We start from the raw sequence: 21112 nt of genomic DNA, 5'->3' as shown, positions 1-21112 counted from the left end.
CACACACTGACTAACTACTGAGGAAATGTAGTAGTAGTAGTAGTAGAAAGACAGAAAGAATAAGAAGGAAGAGAAAGAGACAGAAGGCTGTGCTCTCTCTCTCTCTCTCTCTCTCTCTCTCTCTCTCTCTCTCTCTCTCTCTCTCTCTCTCTCTCTCTCTCTCTCAGGATCCACAGGATGACCCCCACAGACACATGCCTCCACAGACACATATATGGGTCCCCCCCCCCCTCCTCTTTCTCTCTCTCTAGAGCTAATTCTTTCTCATTATTTTTATTATTTCTCTTCCTATCAGAACCCCAACAGAAAAGAAGCAAAAGATGAAGAAGATGAAAGAGAAGAAGAAGAAGGAGGAAGTGAAGAAGAGAAGGAAGGAAGAAGGGAAGTCTGTCTGTCAATAATAATAATAATAAAATATATGTTGAAATAAATCAGTTTGAATTCTGTCCATATAACACACACACACACACACACACACATATACCCTCTCCTCCTCTTCCTTCTCTTCTTTTCTTCTTTCTGCAATACATTAAAACATATTACTATCCAAATCTAGAAGAGGAGGAGGAAGAGGGAGACATGGAGGGAAGGAGAGAGAGAGAACAGAGTGGACCAAGGGAGATAGAGTGAGGGAGGAGAGAGAAGAGAAAGAGAAGTAAAGAGTGTTGGAGAGAAAGAGAAGGGAAAAGGTGGATAAAGAAGGGAGAGTGGGAGGGAGAGAAAGAGAGTGGGAGAAGGAGGAGAGGAGGGAGGGAAGGAAAGAGAACCGATTTGGAGGAGGAGGTATAAATCCTGGAGGGGAGAGGAGAGGAGGAGGAGGAATGGGTGAAGAATGTAATGAAGGAAGAGAGGAGAGGGAGAGGGAAAGGGAGGAAGAAAGGAAGAGAGAGGGAGGAAGAATGAGAGAGAGGAGGAGGAGAAGGAAGAAGAGATATTATGAAAAAAAAACTAATAGAAATCAAAATAAACCTTCTATTCCTTCTATTATCTCCTTCTACTAATCACCAAGGCTATTATACTGATGCTAGATGTAGACAACCTCTCCCTGACTCTGCTCCAGGGAGGCAAGGAGCAGTGTGAGGGCAGTAAAGAAAGTAACCTTGCCCAGGGTCAGGCACCACAAGGACTCAAACCACAAGAAAAGACTGCAAAACATGATTTACTTCTTACTGTCTGACAACAACAATAACTATTGCCACTGAGAACTGAAGAAATGTTTTGAGAGATCTAACTAATACATGTCCAATATATAGTTCTGGAAATGAGGCAGCTTTCTATATTATGTACTGACAACACTACCAGGCACAGAACACACCAGCAGGACATGAGGGATAACTTTCACCAGTCCTGCCCCTTAACCCCTTGACTGTGGATTTCTTACAAGAAGACCTCACCAAGCTACAGCAATGGAACAAAAAATGTCTGCTACAATTCACTGAAGAAAAATGTAAAGTCCTGCACCTTGGGAGGGGATATCCAGCACACCAATACCACATGGGAAACACTCCACTATCACCACAGAGGCAGAGAAAGACCTGGGGCTGTATGTTACCAGGTTACCAGTGAAGGCCAAATCCGTGCCAATTGCAGTGGTCGGATTAAAGACCCCCCTACTCACCTTGAAGCAGAGCGCCGGCCAGTAGCGCCTGTGGGTACGGATGACGTCATTGATGGTCTGCACGGCACTCTTGTTGGGCACCAGCTGGGGCTCAAGGGGGGGCAGCGGATCCCCCAGCAAGGCCTTGGCACACAGCGTCATGCAGTAGCTGATGGTGGTGAGGTTGAAGCCGCCCTCCAGTGCCAGAACTATGCGGCCCTCGGCCAGGCCAGACAGAAGGGCCATCATATGTCCACAGCAATCAGGACTCACACGGCAACCTGGGAGTGTGTGTGAGGCTGTTACTTTAGGTATGAGATGCATGAAGGGAGGAATAAGGGAGGAGGAAGAGGAAGGGAGTCCTTTAATATGGAATGCAATGGTTAGGGTGTGTTACTTTAGGTATGAGATGCATGAAGGGAGGAATAAGGGAGGAGGAAGAGAAAGGGAGTCCTGCAATATGGAATGCAATGGTTAGGCTGTGTTACTTTAGGAATGAGATGCATGAAGGGAGGAATGGGGGTGAGGAAGAGGAAGGGAGTTATTCACTATGGAATGCAATGGTTAGGCTGTGTTACTTTAGGTATGAGATGCATGAAGGGAGGAATAAGGGAGGAGGAAGAGGAAGGGAGTTCTTTAATATGGAATGCAATGGTTAGGCTGTGTTACTTTAGGTATGAGATGCATGAAGGGAGGAGGAAGAGGAAGGGAGTTCTTTAATATGGAATGCAATGGTTAGGCTGTGTTACTTTAGGTATGAGATGCATGAAGGGAGGAATAAGGGAGGAGGAAGAGGAAGGAAGTTCTTCACTATGGAATGCAATGGTTAGGCTGTGTTACTTTAGGTATGAGATGCATGAAGGGAGGAATAAGGGAGGAGGAAGAGGAAGGAAGTTCTTCACTATGGAATGCAATGGTTAGGCTGTGTTACTTTAGGTATGAGATGCATGAAGGGAGGAATGGGGGTGAGGAAGAGGAAGGGAGTTATTCACTATGGAATGCAATGGCTAGGGTGTGTTACTTTAGGTATGAGATGTGTCGGGAACCAGAAAACGAACAAACAAGAGGAATAGCCATAACAGTACAGAGTAAACATCTCATAGGACAAACACTAACAAAGAGGGAAACAACAAGGATAAAGGAAAACAGATACCCAGAGAGGAATGAGAGATATACAACTGTGTAAACATCTGACAGGACAAACACTAACAAGAAGGGTGACATATATAACAGTGTAAACATCTCAAGTACAAAAGAGGGGAAACAACGAGGGTAAAGGAAAACAGATACCCAGACTCAGATACAGAAAACAGATACCCAGTGGGCGTGGTCAGAAAGTGTGAACAACCATTGAAAAAGACTCTGACCCGTGACGTCAGTCGTGGCGACATGTTATGAGCCAATAATTTAACAGAAAAATCACTGTGGGAGTGTCTTAAGACTGACTCACGAATAGCAGGAGAAGTAAAACAATACAACATAATGAGCGACCAGATGGGTGTGACAGGAAGTATTGGCCATTGGTTATGTAGAAAATTAAGGGCGTGTCAAGGATGTAAGTCCGCCTCAAGCAAAGAAAAATGTGGCCTAGAAATCAGTGGTATGAGTAGACCGAGCTTGGTTCTCGCCTCAAGCAGACCTGCTACTCACTCAGCCGAGGATGGCTGTTGTGATCTTAATCGTGAGTAGAAATTCGAGAATCTAAGGGAAACCGACTGTATTGTCCTGGAGATTATAATGTAGGAGATGTGAAGTAGGATTGTGAGTGGGACAGGATTGTGATTATTTGTTTGCGATGTAAAGCAAAGGTAAAACCACTGGGTGTGGTATTTGGTGCTTCTGTGACTTGTAGTAGATTATACTATAGGAATGTGTCATTAGGATTTTGTGAAGAGAGTACATAATGATTGTGATGTAAGCAGAGATATACAAACCACTGCTTGTGGAACGACGAGTGTTATTATTATTGGCAACAACTGAGCACATATTGTAGTATTATGTTTAAGACATGTCGTTTGTCATATGTTGCATCCATTGCTGAATATGCCAGTGTTATGATCGTCTGAGCATAGAATATTGCGTAAGGCAATTACTTTCATTTAATTTTAAATAAATGTATATTTTCTTTTTCCCTTGTTTATCCCCGAACACCAGTCTCCAATAACAACTTAAGCCGGATCACGCTACCAGGGATACGAGACGGTGAGATCATTTATGGAGTAATTAATGAGTGATAAAAGAGTTGATTTAATACAAGAAAAGAAGGGTCCAAAACTGGCGGCAGCGGTATAGGGATAAATAGGGACATATGCTTACAGTGCTTTTGTTTAATTTACTCTGACGAGAAAACGCCTCTTATTTTTACTAAGCTTTGCTCGTTTTAAGTGGCGGAAATAATAGTGACGATTTAATTATATAATTAATGGTTCTTCCGGAGGACATGGACTTTGACGATATGGTAATGGAAACTCTGGCCAACCACTGTTGTTCTGTAGTGCAATGGGTAGCACACGCGACTCAACCGAGAATTCATGAGTCCCTTCCCGGGCGGAGTGGAGAGGGATGGGCAGTCTCTCTCCACCCGCGCCGTGATCCATTCATCAGTGAGAGGGTGTCAGGTGACAGGCAGCGGCAGCGTCCTGCCTCTCAGGTTTGTTTGTTTTAGGATTGTTACCCCAGGATGGAGGGGAGCACGGGGCTCTACGCCTCACAGGGTGGTGGTGTGCCGCGGCGGGCATGCAGCCATAGAGTGACTTTATAAAGGCCTAACCCGCGTCCCCCAGGCAGGAAGTGTAGAGTATGATCTAGAAAAAATGTGAAATACTAAGAAAAGTGTGAGGTATGGATAAAAAGTCAAGAAAAAAAAAAAAAAATGAAGCATATGGACAATAGTGTGAAGTATTAAGATAAATGTGTGAAGTAAGAGAATCAGAGGAAGAGGAGGCCAGGGTAGTGCCCCCCTCAGTTATCTACTACAAATAACATTAAATAAATAAATGAAAATAAATAAATAAATATGCACACTTGCAGTGGAAGAAACGGAAAATGAGCAAAGAACAAAACAGGGAGTAACCTTTAATATAATAAGATGAAGGCTATAACGAACAAGGGAGTAACCTTTAATATAATAAGATGAAGGCTATAACGAACAAGGGAGTAACCTTTAATATAATAAGATGAAGGCTATAACGAACAAGGGAGTAACCTTTAATATAATAAGATGAAGGCTATAACGAACAAGGGAGTAACCTTTAATATAATAAGATGAAGGCTATAACGAACAGGGAGTAACCTTTAATATAATAAGATGAAGGCTATAACGAACAAGGGAGTAACCTTTAATATAATAAGATGAAGGCTATAACGAACAAGGGAGTAACCTTTAATATAATAAGATGAAGGCTATAACGAACAAGGGAGTAACCTTTAATATAATAAGATGAAGGCTATAACGAACAAGGGAGTAACCGCCTCACATAAATATAAGGAAAAGAAGGCTATAACGAACAAGGGAGTAACCGCCTCACATAAATATAAGGAAAAGAAGGCTATAACGAACAAGGGAGTGACCTTAAAAATAATGACAAGAAGGCTATAATCAACATAACTCAAGAGTAACTTTGTTAGGCAGATCGCACTACTCATGATAATACATATGCAAAAGTGGCAGCACTCCTAGAAACAGGAGCGTGTGTGAGTTTTTAACGGATGAATTTATTAAAGAATTAGGGCTCGCAGTAAATAACTGTGAAGCGAAACCCGTGAATATTGTCTCTGTGCAAAGATACCATATTGAAAATGACGGTAAAAGACAAGTTAATATGGAAGGAAAAAGTAGTTTCCAAGACTTATTGATAACACGCGATGTAGATTTGCCGACTCATATTATGTTGAGTACTGATTTGTCGTGTAGCACGAGATTATTTTGAAAACATTGCAACTAAATGAGGAAAAAAAGAACGAAGCTTAAAACTGATAATAGAAGGCGAAACCATACAATTATGCCAGGAAAAATATGTCTTATATCTAGAGGTGAAGGATCTTAGCTAAATGTAGATGGAAATGAAGAAGGTCTCACTGAAAATAAGGCCGTACGTTGCCAAGCAGCGGAACCTTTGCAACTGCATGCATCTGTTGCAGGTTACATAACGCTAGTGACGCAACTACAGGCAAGTGAAGCTTTATTTGAGCCTTGTGTTAGTACTCCTCAGGCTAGAGTCTTGTGCTCAGGGATAGTTAAGTTAGCCCCTTCATCTGACAATCAAAGATCTTATGTCACTGTGCCGTATTTGAATATTGAAAGTGAGTGTAAAGATAGATGATAATACAACGTTAGGATTTGTGAAGCCTGTCACTCATGAGCTATACGCTGATCTGCCACAAGTATCTAGTGTACAGACCGCTGACACAGCTAAAACAGACTTGAAGCCCGCAGAGCTTGAAGTAAGGAAGAAAAGCCTCTATCAAATTGTTGACGCTAAATTCCCAAGTGAAGAGAGAGAATCAGGTTTTAAAGTCCTTAATAGATAAATATATAACAGTGTTTTCCACAGAACAAGAACCATTAACCTCTTCAGTACCATGACGCAGTATATGAGTCATTTCATCTCTCGAACCATATCCTAGAGACGCTGTATGTGCGTCATGGTCATTGGACTATTCTTCTCTGTAAAAAAAAAATATGATATGGGCATGGAGGTGTTGTTTCTGCTTGTATTGAAGGGGTTAACAGTAACGCCCTATTTTTTCAAGCACCATCAAGCAAAACACTGATGAAGTAGTGTACAGGCGTCCATATAACATTCCTATCAGTTATCATGACAGAGTAAATAAACAACTTATATCGCTCCAGCAACAGGGTGTGATTCGCCCTTCGCGATCACCCTATAATGCCCCACTTATCACAGTGCCCCAAAAAGATGGAGTACTACGACTTTGTCTGGACTTCCGGGCACTCAATAAAACACTACGGGACGACCGGTACCCACTCCCTAATATAACTACCATACTCAATCAATTGGGAGATAGTAAGTTTTTTTTCATGCCTAGACATGAAACAGGGTTACCATCAAATCCCCCAAGATGAAATCAGCAGAGAGAAGACGGCATTTTCTTCTCCAGCAGGACATTGGGAATTTACTTCCCTCCCCTTTGGCCTTAAAACAGCCCCGTCCTGCTTCAAGAAAATAATAAACACTGTCCTTACAGGACTATTAAGCAACAAGGTTCAGGTGTACCTTGATGACATAATTATCCTGGGCGATATATTTTCTAATCACGCAGATAACTTAGAACAAATTCTGGATCGCTTAAAGGAAGCCAAACTGACTCTTAAGATGGAGAAGTGTAACTTTTTTAAGGACAAAGTAGATTACCTGGGCCATGCCATCCGCTCAGAGGGAATAAGACCTCAGTCTAGCAAGCTGGAGGCCATACAAAACGTCCCGGCCCCCCAAACTGTTCATGATTTACAGTCATTTCTTGGATTGACTAATTATTATCGCAAATTTATTGCAAATTATTCACAAATTGTTGCTCCTTTTCTAAAGATTTACAAAGAGAAGAAAGGTACAAAAAAAAAAAATAAATAAATAAATAAATAAAATAAAATAAATAAATAATCAAAACTCCACTCATATGGACGGATGAAACAAAAATTGCGTTCTCAACCCTTAAGGATAGAATGCTTGGTACAGTCACTCTACGCATCCTACTACAATACTGGTGGAGTATTGCAATAACAGGATAATGATGATGAACTAAGACCTGTATCTTTTTTAGTAGGAAATTGAACGCGGCAGAACAGCGGTACAGTATAGTTGAACGAGAGGCTTTAACTGTAATTTATGGGTTACACGTAAACCGCCCATTAATACTGGGTTACCCTGTTGAGATCCACACGGATCACAGACCTTTAGTATGGTTGTTACAGGTAGCTAGTCCCAACGGCAGGATAGCTAGATGGCAGACTCTCATGAGTGAGTATGGTTTCACAATCAATCATTTGCCTGGCAAGGAAAATATAGTAGCAGATTTTTTTTTTTTCAAGGATGAAGGCTCACAGGACACTGAGATTGAATTAGAAGGACACGCGCGATAATGTTTGTGGATGGGGAACAACAAAAACCGTGGAACACGTGGATAATGAGGGGCAAGGTATTGCACTAGTGCAGAAAAAGAAACAGGCGCCGAAAAATGAGAAAATAAAATATATGATATGTATGGACCTGAATAGTGAGTGTATTGGCCACACACTTGACTGGAGTATTCAGGAGATTAGTGAGCTGCTTGATGAGCAGCCAGCATATAAGTATGCTAAAAGAAGGAAGCCCCATGAATGAAAATTGAGCAAAGACTCAGAGAAAAAAGGCATAATGTGAGATGCCGCCCCTGTTAGAGGTACAGGTGGAAATTATGTTATATTGTGTTGAAGATGGGCATAATGTGAGATGCCGCCCCTGTTAGAGGTACAGGTGGATGTTATGTATATTGTGTTGAAGATGGGCATAATGTGAGATGCCGCCCCTGTCAGAGTTACAGGTGGAAATAAATGATGTGTTTTAGTGAGTCCGTACGGAGAAGCCACTAAGGTGGTGATTCTACCCCCCAAGTATTTCCAAGGCGATAACTCTGGCTCATTCGTCGCCACTGCAGGGCACGGAGGAACCAAAGTTACGTTATGTCGGTGTAGAAAGTTCGCTTTCTGGCCTGGAATGAAAAGGGATGTAGAAAATTATGTAAGGAAGTGCGTCATGGTAGTCGTTTTAAAAGTGAGTTGGGAACTTGCACCCTGCTCCTTGGCGGCAATATCCAGACGTCACCGCTCCTTTTGGAAGAATACACATGGACCTTGTGGGTCCCATGGGTGTATCGGACAATGGGGTTCGATACGTAATGCCCATAGTTGATGTTTTTAAAAGGTATTTGATTATAGTACCCTTACGGAGTAAGGAAGCCCGTGAAATGGCAAGGGCGTTGTACGTGGATGTTGTTTGTGTACACGGTGTTCCTCAGACAGTTGTTACAGATCAAGGTTCAGAGTTCGTTAATTCCGTGATGCAGGAGATAAATTAGAAGCTACCTGTGCGACACGCGAATAACGGCTTACCATACAAATGGGAATGGAATAATAAAGCGCGCAAATTATACTGTTGTTAACATTTTGAGGAGAATGTTCTAGGAAATGTGTCCGTTTGGGATATAATGCTACTTATAGACATCTGGCCTATAATGGCCATATTATCGCACCATAAAAGGAGTCCCCATTTTATCAAGAGAGACAGAGAGAATTTTTAGAGATCCTCCTGTACCCTCAGCAGCCCTGGTATGATATTTATCGAGGAAAGAGAGAGAAAGAGAGAATTTTAGAGATCCTTTACCTCCTATAAAGAAATGTTAAAAAAATTCAGCAAGGAAAGTTTATGATATTTACTCCTATAAAGAGGAAATGCAAGGAAAGTTTATGATATTGACTCCTGTAAAGAGGAAATGGTTGTAATTGCAAGGAAAATTTATGATATTGACTCCTGTAAAGAGGAAATGGTTGTAATTGCAAGGAAAATTTATGATATTGACTCCTGTAAAGAGGAAATGGCTGCAATTGCAAGGAAAGTTTATGATATTTACTCCTGTAAAGAGGAAATGGTTGTAATTGCAAGGAAAGTTTATGATATTTACTCCTGTAAAGAGGAAATGGTTGTAATTGCAAGGAAAGTTTATGATATTGACTCCTATGAAAAGGAAATGGCTGCAATTGCAAATAAAGTTTATGATAGATGCCAGGTTTACATTGAAAAAGGTAGAGAAGAAATAGAAAAGAAATACAAAGCTTCAAAATCAAAACTATCAACGTTGGAGACAGTGTTCCTCAAACGAGACCACAGAAAAAAGTAAATAAAAAGTTGTAACTTATTTTTGATGGACCCTACAGGGTAACAGAGAAGATCAGTGATATAATGGTAAAAATTATAAACCTCAGGACTAGTAAGGTTTCAACGGTCCCCACAGATAGAGTAAAAGTCCTTCATGAAGATTGCATCGACGTGCAGCAATGTCCAACGATTAGGCGAGCATACCCTTTAAATCCAGAGACAGACACTGATCTATTCTTTGCATTGCTCAACCCTGAAATCGCTGAGAAAACTTCTACCGAAAATAATGACTCGTAGCGGAGAGGTGACTGCTACTCATGACACATTAAATAATGTTCGTTCTACAACAGCAATAAACAGCTGATGCACAGGCCCTACCTTCTCAGGTTACTCCCAAACTTTCAGAGCCACCTCGGCATAGATAAAGCCTTCGCTCTTCGACAGTACAAGAGTTGCCTAATGTAATGTCAAAACTACTACGATATAGAACAGGAATAATGCATAAGGATGAAAATGCAATAATTGAGCGGAAATATGACGAAATAAACCACAGATTGATTTGACTCTTTCGGTGTACGACTCAATGACACAACAGGAGTCCCCAACACGTGCTGGCCAAAGTTTCACACCAACATACTATCTATATTATAGTCCTCACAGACAGAGACTATAGTACCATTTAGCCTCACAGAAAATGTTTTAGCTGCATTATATAAAGCACAGATTTTAACTGCTTCGTTACTTGAAATGTTATTCAAATGTCACCTGAGTATCCAGCTGTAAAAGCAAAAAAATACACACTCTTTAATTTTGAAAAAGACTTCAGTTCATTGTTGCATCATCTAAGAAAAGTTTTAGGCTATGTGATGACTACTATTCAAAACAAGCTGCATGCTTCTATGAATTATAGAAAAAAGAAAAAAAAACGGGAAATAATTTTTTTGAGGATCCTTGTCTAATAACCTATTTGGTACCGCGACCCAGGCTCAAGTTGATGCTATTCATGGAAAAATAGAGGACTAGAGTCATTAACTGAGAAAGATGTTATATAGTTAAATGTTTATTATGGAAAACTCAACATCATTAAGTAATATGCATGCCATGCAATCTGCCTTTAACAGGCTATATTCAGCTGTAGATGTATTGAACCAAGTTGTGCGCCATTTTAGTATAGACTATGGCATTAGGAAGAGAAAAAAGCTCCAACAAGAATTGTTATATTTTGACTTAGCATTGAGACACATAAGACCAGGTATACAAGATTTATATTTGAGTCTGCAGGCTCCCCTGCAAACATACATAACTCCAACCATTATGTGAAACAAACAGTTGTTCAGTACATTAAAGGAAGCCTAGGCTCGGCCTCCAGGTCTTTTGTGCCTTGCAGTTCTTGATTTTTTAGCTCTATATAGGGATGTAATAACTGTCCTCCAGGACAACGGCTTTGCACGATTCTCGTAATTTCTATTTCACCAAACCTTTGCGAGGAGATCCGATTGACACCTTTGATGTCTTTCGAATCGACTCCCTTCCATTTTCTGTGCAGAATAGCACTTACTTTCTTATGTATAGTGTTGATTCAAGATGTATTGCCTTCAGTGAGAATAGGAAAATATATTTTATGCTTTCTAGTATAAAACACTGTAACAAGAATAACCATATGTTAGTTTGTCCTCCCACAGGCCCCGTCTATGAGGCTAGTGACGCAGCCTCTTGTGAATCGGCTGCTTTCTTGAAACATGAGTCAGTGATCAACCTCTGCCACACAATGATCTTGAAAACATTTCCCCCTATGTTTATAAAAGGTCCTGGCTACTGGACCTGTTCACTTGCCTCCCCCATCACTCTGACACTCACATGCCCTACCCATCCTGTAAACAGACATACTGTCAGCCTGACGGATAATGGGATATTGATGCTTCGGCAAGGTTCTCTTCGCAGTGCTGAGTCCATCCCCCTACAGGAGCTAACAGCTGGCTTGCAGCCCCTAAATTATGTGGTCGAGCCGGATCAGCCCTTTCAACCCGCAATCCATTGGTGGATTGTCTTCGCCATTGTCGTGATCCTGGTTCTTCTGCTGGTGACGTCTGCCGTGGGGTATTCCTATGTCCTACGCTACGCACGACGCCGCCTAATTCCAGACTCGAACCAACTGCAGACATTGCAAGGCGTATCTTCTCCACCAACACCTGTGAGATCTCAGGGGCGAGATCTTCCGGAAGGGGAAGTATGTCAGGACCCAGAAGACGAGGAAACAGAGGAGTGAGATATACAACTGTGTAAACATCTGACAGGACAAACACTAACAAAAAGGGTGACATATATATAAGTGTAAACATCTCAAGTACAAAAGAGGGGAAACAACGAGGGTAAAGGAAAACAGATACCCAGAGAGGAAAGGCAGGTATACAACTGTGTAAACATCTGACAGGACAAACACTAACAAAAAGGGTGACATATATATAAGTGTAAGCATCTCAAATACCAAAGAGGGGAAACAACGAGGGTAAAGGAAAACAGATACCCAGACTCAGATACAGAAAACAGATGCCCAGTGGGCGTGGTCAGAAAGTGTGAACAACCATTGAAAAAGACTCTGACCCGTGACGTCAGTCGTGGCGACATGTTATGAGCCAATAATTTAACAGAAAAATCACTGAGGGAGTGTCTTAAGACTGACTCACGAATAGCAGGAGAAGTAAAACAATACAACATAATGAGCGAGCAGATGGGTGTGACAGGAAGTATTGGCCATTGGTTATGTAGAAAATTAAGGGCGTGTCAAGGATGTAAGTCCGCCTAAAGCAAAGAAAAATGTGGCCTAGAACTCAGTGGTATGAGTAGACCGAGCTTGGTTCTCGCCTCAAGCAGACCTGCTACTCACTCAGCCGAGGATGGCTGTTGTGATCTTAATCGTGAGTAGAAATTCGAGAATCTAAGGGAAACCGACTGTATTGTCCTGGAGATTATAATGTAGGAGATGTGAAGTAGGATTGTGAGTGGGACAGGATTGTGATTATTTGTTTACGATGTAAAGCAAAGGTAAAACCACTGGGTGTGGTAAAATAATGTGTTTCCATGACTTGTAGTAGATTATACTACAGGAATGTGTTATTAGGATTTTGTGAAGAGAGTACATAATGATTGTGATGTAAGCAGAGATACAAACCACTGCTTGTGGAACGACGAGTGTTATTATTATTGGCAACAACTGAGCACATATTGTAGTATTATGTTTAAGACATGTCGTTTGTCATATGTTGCATCCATTGCTGAATATGCCAGTGTTATGATCGTCTGAGCATAGAATATTGCGTAAGGCAATTACTTTCATTTAATTTTAAATAAATGTATATTTACTTTTTCCCTTGTTTATCCCCGAACACCAGTCTCCAATAACAACTTAAGCCGGATCACGCTACCAGGGATACGAGACGGTGAGATCATTTATGGAGTAATTAATGAGTGATAAAAGAGTTGATTTAATACAAGAAAAGAAGGGTCTAAAATACTAATTTTGCTGGAATTTCCTTGTCTAATATATCAGTTAATAAGGAGACATGTACTATACTGCAAACTGCTCAGGTGAGAGTTGCAGGAGCAAATGGTGTTCTTCATAGGGCCAAGTTGTTGTTTGATAGTGGCTCCAGTAGGACATATGTCAGTAGTAGACTTGTTAAGAAATGCAAACCCACATGGAACTCCAGCAAACCCATTTCTTATTCAGTATTTGGGGGTAATAATTCCTCTAATATAAAGCAGTGCATCCTGTTTGATCTGAAGGTTCTTGATTGCAGTGATGCACCACACAAGTTAACAGCTGTAGAGATTCCAGTGATATGCCAACCCTTAGTGAGAACCACTGTGCCTGTAGGTATACTATGCAAATTTCCTGTGCCTCTTGCAGATGACTATCAGAGTGATTCCTATATGGATATAGATATACTAGTGGGTCAGGATGCTTACTGGAAATACATAATGTCTAATGAGTCTGTGCAAGTGGGGGGCGTATTGACCCAAAGATCATTGTTTGGCTGGGTATTGTCAGGGGCTGGAATGCTGACACTAGTTCTAAGGTACCAGCAACCTCTCCACAGATGTTATGTATTTCTAAAGTGTCTGAATATGATGTAAGCAAGTTTTGGGACTTAAGACTATAGGGATACAGTCCAAGGAATCAGATCATAAGCTTGAGTCAGATGCTGCCTTGCTAGAGTTTTCACAGAATGTTTCATATGCTAAAGGCAGATATGAAGTGTCATTACCTTGGAAAAGTGACTCCTTGAAAAGTGCCCTACTCAACAATGAGAAACTTGCTATGAAGAGACTAGATAAGTTACATGCCAAACTAGATAAAGATGTTGAGTTGAAAACTGCATATTACAAGGTTTTTGAGGACTATGTGCAAGAAGGTATTGTTGAGGAAATTCCTAGTAATGAGATAGTCTGTGAGAATCCTACTTTTTATATGCCTCACTGTCCGGTGGTTAAAGAAACTAGTAACAGTACCAAGGTGAGACCTGTCTTTGATGCCTCAGCCAGTGGGTATAATGGAATTTCACTGAATGATTGTCTCTTGAAGGGTCCTTCACTCAACCCAGATTTAGTAGAAGTGATGATCAGGTTTAGAAGATGGCCTATTGCTCTTACTGCTGATGTTACCAAGGCCTTTCTACAGTTGTGTGTGAAAAGACGAGACAGAGATGTACACCGTTTCATGTTGAGAAATGAGGATGAGATTAAGTACATGAGATTCCTGCGGGTTCCCTTTGGAAACACTGCCAGCCCATTTTTATTGAATGCCACAATAAAGCATCATTTAGAGAAGTATCCAAGTACTGAAGTAATACAAGAACTGAAAGAGGATATGTATGTAGATAACTGGCTGAGTGGTGCTGACAGTGTGGAGGAAGCTGCCTGCAAATTTAGAGGCTTGTGAGGTTTTGGCACATGCTGGCATGCCTCTGACTAAGTGGGTTTCAAACAGTAAATTAGTAACTTCCATGTTTCAGGATAAAGTTGATCAAGTACATGGAGAAGAAGGTACTAAAGTGTTAGGCCTACAGTGGTGTAACACTTCTGATGAGTTTTCTTTTGAAGGATTAGAATTGAACACCCAGACTGAGTTGACATATACCAAAAGAAGCATGCTGAGCTTGATTGCCAAGATCTTTGACCCTCTAGGTCTTATCAATCCCTTTGTGATGTTTGGCAAAATACTTTTTCAAGATATTTGGAGGCTGAGTCTTCAGTGGGATGATAAATTGCCTCAGGATGTGAAGCATAAATTTGAAAGATGGGTCCTGAGTGCAGCATCTCTCAGCGATTGGAAGATGGACAGATGTTATTTTCCTTTTCTTAAGTGGAATAGCCTTACTGATGTAGAGCTTCATGCCTTTGGAGATGCTTCACAGAAAGGTTACGGTGCCTGTGTATATATCCGTACCTGCTTACCAGATGGTGCCTACAGGGTTGCATTAGTCACTTCAAAGTCTAGAGTGGCACCTATTAAGACCATAACTCTGCCCAGATTGGAGCTGATGGGGGCTTTATTGTGTGCTAGATTAGTAAGTTTTGTGAAGCATGCCCTCCATCTAAACATGAATGCCAAGGTATTTTGCTGGACTGACTCACAGATAACTCTAGCTTGGATCAAGGGTGACCCTGTGAAGTGGAAAATGTTTGTTGCAGAGTCACAGAAATTCAAAGCTTAACTCCACCAAGTTCTTGGCATCACTGCCCTGGACATGAGAATCCAGCTGATTTAGTTTCTAGAGGTGTCTTAGGTGATCAGATTGTGTCAAGTAAATTGTGGATGTGTGGACCATCTTGGCTAGCTGAACCTCTTAGTATAAAGGAAACAGAATCAATTTGTACAAATGAGGAGTACAAGACTACTGAGGCTCTAGCATGTGTAACTGTACACCCTACTCCACCTGTGTTTGAGTTTGAGAGGTGGGGTGACTTTAGTAAAGCTCAGCGTGTTGTTGCTTGGGTGTTGAGGTATACACATAATTGTATAACACCTGATAATAAGATTTCTGGTCCACTTTCAGCCAAGGAGTTGGATGATGCTAAGGTAAAGATGTTTTATCATGTACAGAGAGATATGTTTCCTCATGAGATTAAGGCTCTGCTAAGTGACAAGCCTCTTCCTAAGGGGTCAAAGTTGATTAATCTAGATCCCTTTCTAGATGATAAAGGTTTATTGAGAATCAGAGGTAGACTGGAAAATGCTGAATTGAGCTTTGACTGTAAACATCCAATAATAATTCCAAAATGTCACCTAGCAAAGCTACTGGTCAAGTTTCAGCATCTTTTTCTCAAACATGCAGGTGTTTCTACCATTGTATCTACCTTGAGAGAAAGTTTCTGGATTATAGGAATTAGAAGAATTGCTAAGACTGTGACCAAGGAATGTGTAAGATGCCAGAGACATGACTCCAGAGCTTGTAGCCAGCCAGTAGCCCCACTACCAGAACTGAGAGTTAAAGCTGCTCCACCATTCACAGTGACTGGCCTGGATTTTGCTGGTCCTCTATTTTGCTCTGATTTCCCTTCTAAGAAATTTTACATTTTACTGTTCACCTGTGCTGTTGTCAGAGCTATACATTTAGAGCTCACTGACTCTATGAGTGTTGAGGATTGCATGCTTGCCCTACGCACATTCATTGCACGGAGAGGGCTACCTTCAGTGATGTACTCAGATAATGCCAAAACTTTTGTTGCTTGCAGTGGGCAAATACAGAAGGTTTATGGTCACATATCTCCACACTGGAAGTTTATAGTCCCCCGTTCTCCATGGTGGGGAGGATGGTGGGAACGTTTGATAAGAACTGTGAAGTCTGCCATGAGGAAAACTTTAAGTGTTAAGTATATATCCAGAAGTGAACTAGAGACTGTACTACATGAAATAGAAGCATGTGTAAACTCAAGACCTCTCACTTGTGTTGGGGATGAACCTAATAGTTCTCTGCCTTTATCTCCCTCACATTTCCTCATTGGCAGAAATGCTAGTACTCACTCTGAGTTCGACCCTAAACCTTCCTGTATTTCCCCTCAAGATCTGAGGAATAGAGAACATTTGAGAAACCAGAATTTAGACAAATTTTGGAAGAGATGGAGCTCAGATTATATTTCCAATTTGTCCCCAGTTGTTAAGGGTTTCACTTCAAAATGCAGTATTAAAAAAGGTGACTTAGTCCTGGTGAAGGAGGACAACATTCCAAGGCTACAATGGCCCCTGGGTTTGGTTGTGGATATTTTCGCTGGTCAGGATGGTGTTCTCAGAAGTGTAAATGTGAAGACTTCCAGAGGAGTACTAAATAGGGCAGTTCAGAAGCTACATAACTTGGAAGTATCTAGCCATGAGTATACTGATGTTAATGAGACTGTCCAAGATTTACCTGAAGTTGATGCAGCTGTCCAGGAGTCCTCAGATTCTAGTCCACTTCCTGAGACAGCTGCTGAAACTCGTACTCGCTCTGGTAGGTCTGTTAAAGTTCCTAGAAAACTTGACTTGTAACTTCAGTTGAAGTTCAAGTTGACGGACTAGTTTCTGAGGCTGTGAATTGTATTTCGTAAGTGATATGTATGAATAATTTAAGGTTGATGCTTTATACTCAGGAATACAGTTGTCATATGTAATAGGAGTGCTAGACTCCTATGGTGGGGAGAATGTTGAAGTTAGTGAAGAAGTTATTTAAGTTTCCCATGAAAGTACAGTTTCTTTAATTACTCCTCCACATATTTTTATAAATCCAGAAGTTTAAGCTGAAATTGCTGAGTCCATTATTTTCCTTTATTATAATTAATTTCATCTAGTTTCTGTAAATCAAGTTTTGTATTCTTAGTTGAACTGAGATAGGTATATATTTGCCTTTCTCGAGTTTGTCTGTACAAGTTCCTGTTGTTGAAAATAAACACGACTCAGCAAGAAGAGCGAGACCAAGCCGCCACCAGCCCTTTCCCTCCGTTCACCTCCAGATCTTAGCCACGGTGTTGATAATTCCAACAAAGAGAAAGGGCATTGCAAGGAAGAAGGGTGGTAGGGTCTTTGAGACAAATCATGAATGGCAGAAGTGTGAGCATGGAGGTAAAGAGGGATTTGAGAAATACAATAATAGTACCAACCCTCACATATGCAAGTGAAACGAGGGCCTGGAATGAAAGTCAGAGGTCTAGAGTGCAGGCATTGGAAATGAGTTATTTGAAGAGTGCTTGTGGTGTGAGTAGAATGGATGGAATGAGTAATGAAAGTGTGTACGAGCGTTTTGGAATGTGTCACAGGGGTGAAGGGAAGAAGCGTGGAGTGGTGGAAGAAGTGAAGCGACAGACTTTAAAGTGGTTTGGCCACATGGAGCAAATGGAGGAGAGTAAGATGACCAGAAGGGTGTATGTGAGTGAGATAGAGGGAGGGAATGCTAGAGGACGACCTCCAGTGAAATGGAGGGATAGGGTGCAAGAGTACGTTAGGGAGAGGGGGGAAAGATCTTTGAGAAACTTTGAGCAGGCAAGGAGGGAGTGTCTGGATAGAGATAGATGGAAACTCTGTAATGTGTGATGACTCTCATACTGGAGTGTCTGTGGGTTGTGTAAGGTTGTGTGTGGCGTCACTGGCACACTACAATGCAGCAGTGACTGGCAACAAAACACCAGCAACCAAATATTACAAAAAATACCACACAAATGACAGGACTCCCATGAGCTGCACACTGTTCAGTGACTGACAAAGACACCCACCTGTGTGCTGGATGATGGAGGCGTGGTTGGGGGAGTTGCTGTGCTCACCCTTGTCAAAGTTCTTCAGCTCCAAGTGGCCGTGATGGATCCACAGGTCTGGAGGCTGGACGCCAGGCTTGTTGCTCTCACTGCAGCTGCCGCCAAGACTGCAAGGAAGTGATGCATCTTACTAGCTGCTAAACACTACTGAGTGCTGCTGCTGTACCTCGCAGGGCTGTCCAGAGGGAGATGGAAGGGCACATGAAATCTTCAAAACAGGATGGATGTTAAAGGCATGAGGTTTGAGTTCAACAAAGCATATTTGAATTCATTTAAAGAAATAGCTCCCAGCCAGCACACTGCAAGCAATCACAAGTTAGAAACACGTGTTAGCTGCTCCACCAAGAGACACAGATATCACAAACAGAGGTCACTTGTTACCCTGCAACTATGTATAGCACAAAATGAAAGTCCATCTTGAACATTTCCTAAGAACAAGTTTACCTTTCTTTTTCTTCCTCTAATCTTGGCAAACTTAAGTCTTTGTGGACTATGCCCTGCAGCCTTGTTCTCCATATTACAAAGTGAATAAAAAGTTCCTGCAGTCAGTGTAAAGGATTGCTGAAATGAGTCATGGGATGAAACACACCAACAAGAAACTGTCCTGCCACCTTACACAATGCTTGGCCTGGGCTCCGCCTTGACCCGCGGCAGTACAGTGTGGTGGCCAAGAAGGCCCCCAGCTGGTCATGGCTCCTGCCACGCCAGCGATCACCAGCACAATCAGGCCTCTCGCTCCACACACCAGCCTGGGGGCTCACCGATGCTCTTGTCAACAGCTGGAACACAGGAGCAGATGTATAATATTTTTAACATTGGCTTAATCAATCAGTCAATCAATGGGGCCTCTGCCAGCCTGCCTCACCCAAACTATGACACCATTCTTGGGGGTTCCTCTGTGCAGGTCCCCATGCAGGCACCTTCCCCATACCATGTACCTCCCAGCAGGATCCATCAACCTGCTCTAACCCAACTTTCTGGGCACACTCTTTACTAAGGATTGTGTCTTACATAAACAACCTGGAAAGCAGGGTTTACCCACATGCCCACAGAGCCAGAGGTGGCATTCACAGAGCATGCAGGTAATGGGCCTCAGGTCAGCCTCAGGGAGGGAGTGCTCCATGATGAGGGACAGTGTGGTGGGACACAACATGTGCATAACTGGGAGAACAGTGACTGATGCACCACAACACACAGCATGCAGGTAATGGGCCTCAAGTCAGCCTCAGGGAGGGAGTGCTCCATGATGAGGGACAGTGTGGTGGGACACAACATGTGCATAACTGGGAGAACAGTGACTGATGCACCACAGCAATGACGGCTCCCTAAGACTAACACTTCCTTACCTGGAAGAGTCGTGAAGCTTTCCACGGAGGAGAATGGACCAAAACCTTTGACATTGTGAGAGTGCATCTTGTGCAAATACTTCCTTGAAGGCGTCAGTCCATGGACGGTAAGGGTGAGCCAGTCCCCCGTCACTTCCCCCGTCACCCAATCACTGACGGTTTGGTCCGTGGTGAGGAATATCACGTAGCCTGGAACAAACAAAATTACTCTCTCAATAATCTTTTTTTAACCGTGTACCAGTGACAGGCAAAATTTGTGGCTTTACCGTGAAGCAGCGACGGGCCTAATTTTTGCTATGATATAAGCCCCCCAAAATAGATGATGCATAAACTGATCACAAATGCATTGATATATATTATAAAATGGTTTGCCTGAGTGATGATTTTCTCTCTCTCTCTCTCTCTCTCTCTCTTTTTTTTACGTCACGGCTTATTGCGCCGGTAGGCTTCTTCCCGGTGGGTCCTGATGGTCGGCCCAAGGCAGTGCTTAGAGTGGCCTTTCAGAAACATGATCCCTGCAGCTACTGGGTTAAGTGCTGCCCATAGCTCCAGTAGGCTCTTTGGAGGGGCCTCTTGGATGACCCCAGCCCGGTAGTGGCTCAGGCAAATTGTATTTATAGTGGCTGACAAGATGTATGGTTCTTGCTTCCTGCCTGGCCCACGCTGCCCACCACCATGACCTAAGTCACTGTTTATTTACTATATATCCAGGTCTTTTCCACGTCAGTGAAGGTGTGTTCCCTTAACTATGTAGTCTAGTACATCACTGTGGTTTGGCACACTGACTCTTTTTTATTTTTATAATTTGAAGATGCCATCCTGGTAACCCATCAGCTCACCTGTGATCCTCCCATTGTTCCGCTGCAGCGGCTGCCGGGTGAAGGTGGTGGTGGACGGCTGCCGGGTGAAGGTGGTGGTGGATGGCTGGCCAGGGAGGGCCAGGACGGCCGGGCCACCAGCAGGGTGTTGGAGGCCACCAGGCTATAGGGGGACTCACGCCAAACCTGATGGGGACAAGTGTGTGGGAAAAAGTGTGATTTTGGCACACCAAAACTTCAAAGTTCCCCTATCATGCATTTTATACATATATATATATAAATATATATATATATATATATATATATATATATATATATATATATATATATATATATATATATATATATATATATATATATATATATATATATCCTGGTGAGTGATTCAAAAGTTTCCATAGGTTACTTTAAGTTTAAGTTTAGGCCTGTAAGTCTGAGCACAGTCAAGGATCCAGATACATACTTGTTCAGTACTTGTTTGTAGTTGGTACAGGAGCAGGTTTAGGACAGATAGAGTTGCCTGAAGTTGTCATTTTCATGACAGAATATTATATTATTACCATACAGAAGAATATCTACTTCTATTCTGTTACAGTTTGGTTGCAAACCTTGGTTGCTATTATGATACATTGCCAGCCAAGTTAGTAAAGACTAGAGGAGGCTGATTTTTTACCTAGTAAAAAACATGTCAAGTTGGCA

The 21112-nt window shown here is 42.0% G+C and overlaps 1 protein-coding gene and 1 long non-coding RNA gene across 3 annotated transcripts; one reads left to right on the top strand and one right to left on the bottom strand.

Moving 5' to 3' along the window:
- Positions 1 to 380: 380 nt before the first annotated feature.
- Positions 381 to 20593, bottom strand: LOC126992361 (uncharacterized). 2 transcript variants are annotated; one of them, XR_007746497.1, is made up of 6 exons: positions 20435 to 20593; positions 19596 to 19784; positions 18866 to 19028; positions 18211 to 18356; positions 1619 to 1878; positions 381 to 519 (listed from the first exon to the last, which is right to left on the bottom strand). It is a non-coding gene; the product is annotated as an uncharacterized LOC126992361 (long non-coding RNA). The 2 variants fall into 2 exon arrangements; XR_007746498.1 differs by lacking the exons at positions 381 to 519; positions 1619 to 1878 and adding an exon at positions 10674 to 11680.
- LOC126992359 (uncharacterized) lies at positions 2378 to 18192 on the top strand. Its single transcript, XM_050851066.1, has 2 exons — positions 2378 to 3405; positions 12511 to 18192. Exon 2 carries the CDS (start codon positions 15284 to 15286, stop codon positions 16991 to 16993), a length of 1710 nt encoding a protein of 569 aa, XP_050707023.1. The 5' UTR covers positions 2378 to 3405; positions 12511 to 15283; the 3' UTR covers positions 16994 to 18192.
- Positions 20594 to 21112: the final 519 nt, after the last annotated feature.

The sequence above is a fragment of the Eriocheir sinensis genome, unplaced genomic scaffold (assembly GCF_024679095.1).
Source record: "Eriocheir sinensis breed Jianghai 21 unplaced genomic scaffold, ASM2467909v1 Scaffold45, whole genome shotgun sequence".
Classification (NCBI taxonomy): Eukaryota; Metazoa; Arthropoda; class Malacostraca; order Decapoda; family Varunidae; genus Eriocheir; species Eriocheir sinensis.
Note: the sequence above shows the minus strand (reverse complement) of the source record. Positions and strands in the feature narration are given on the sequence as shown.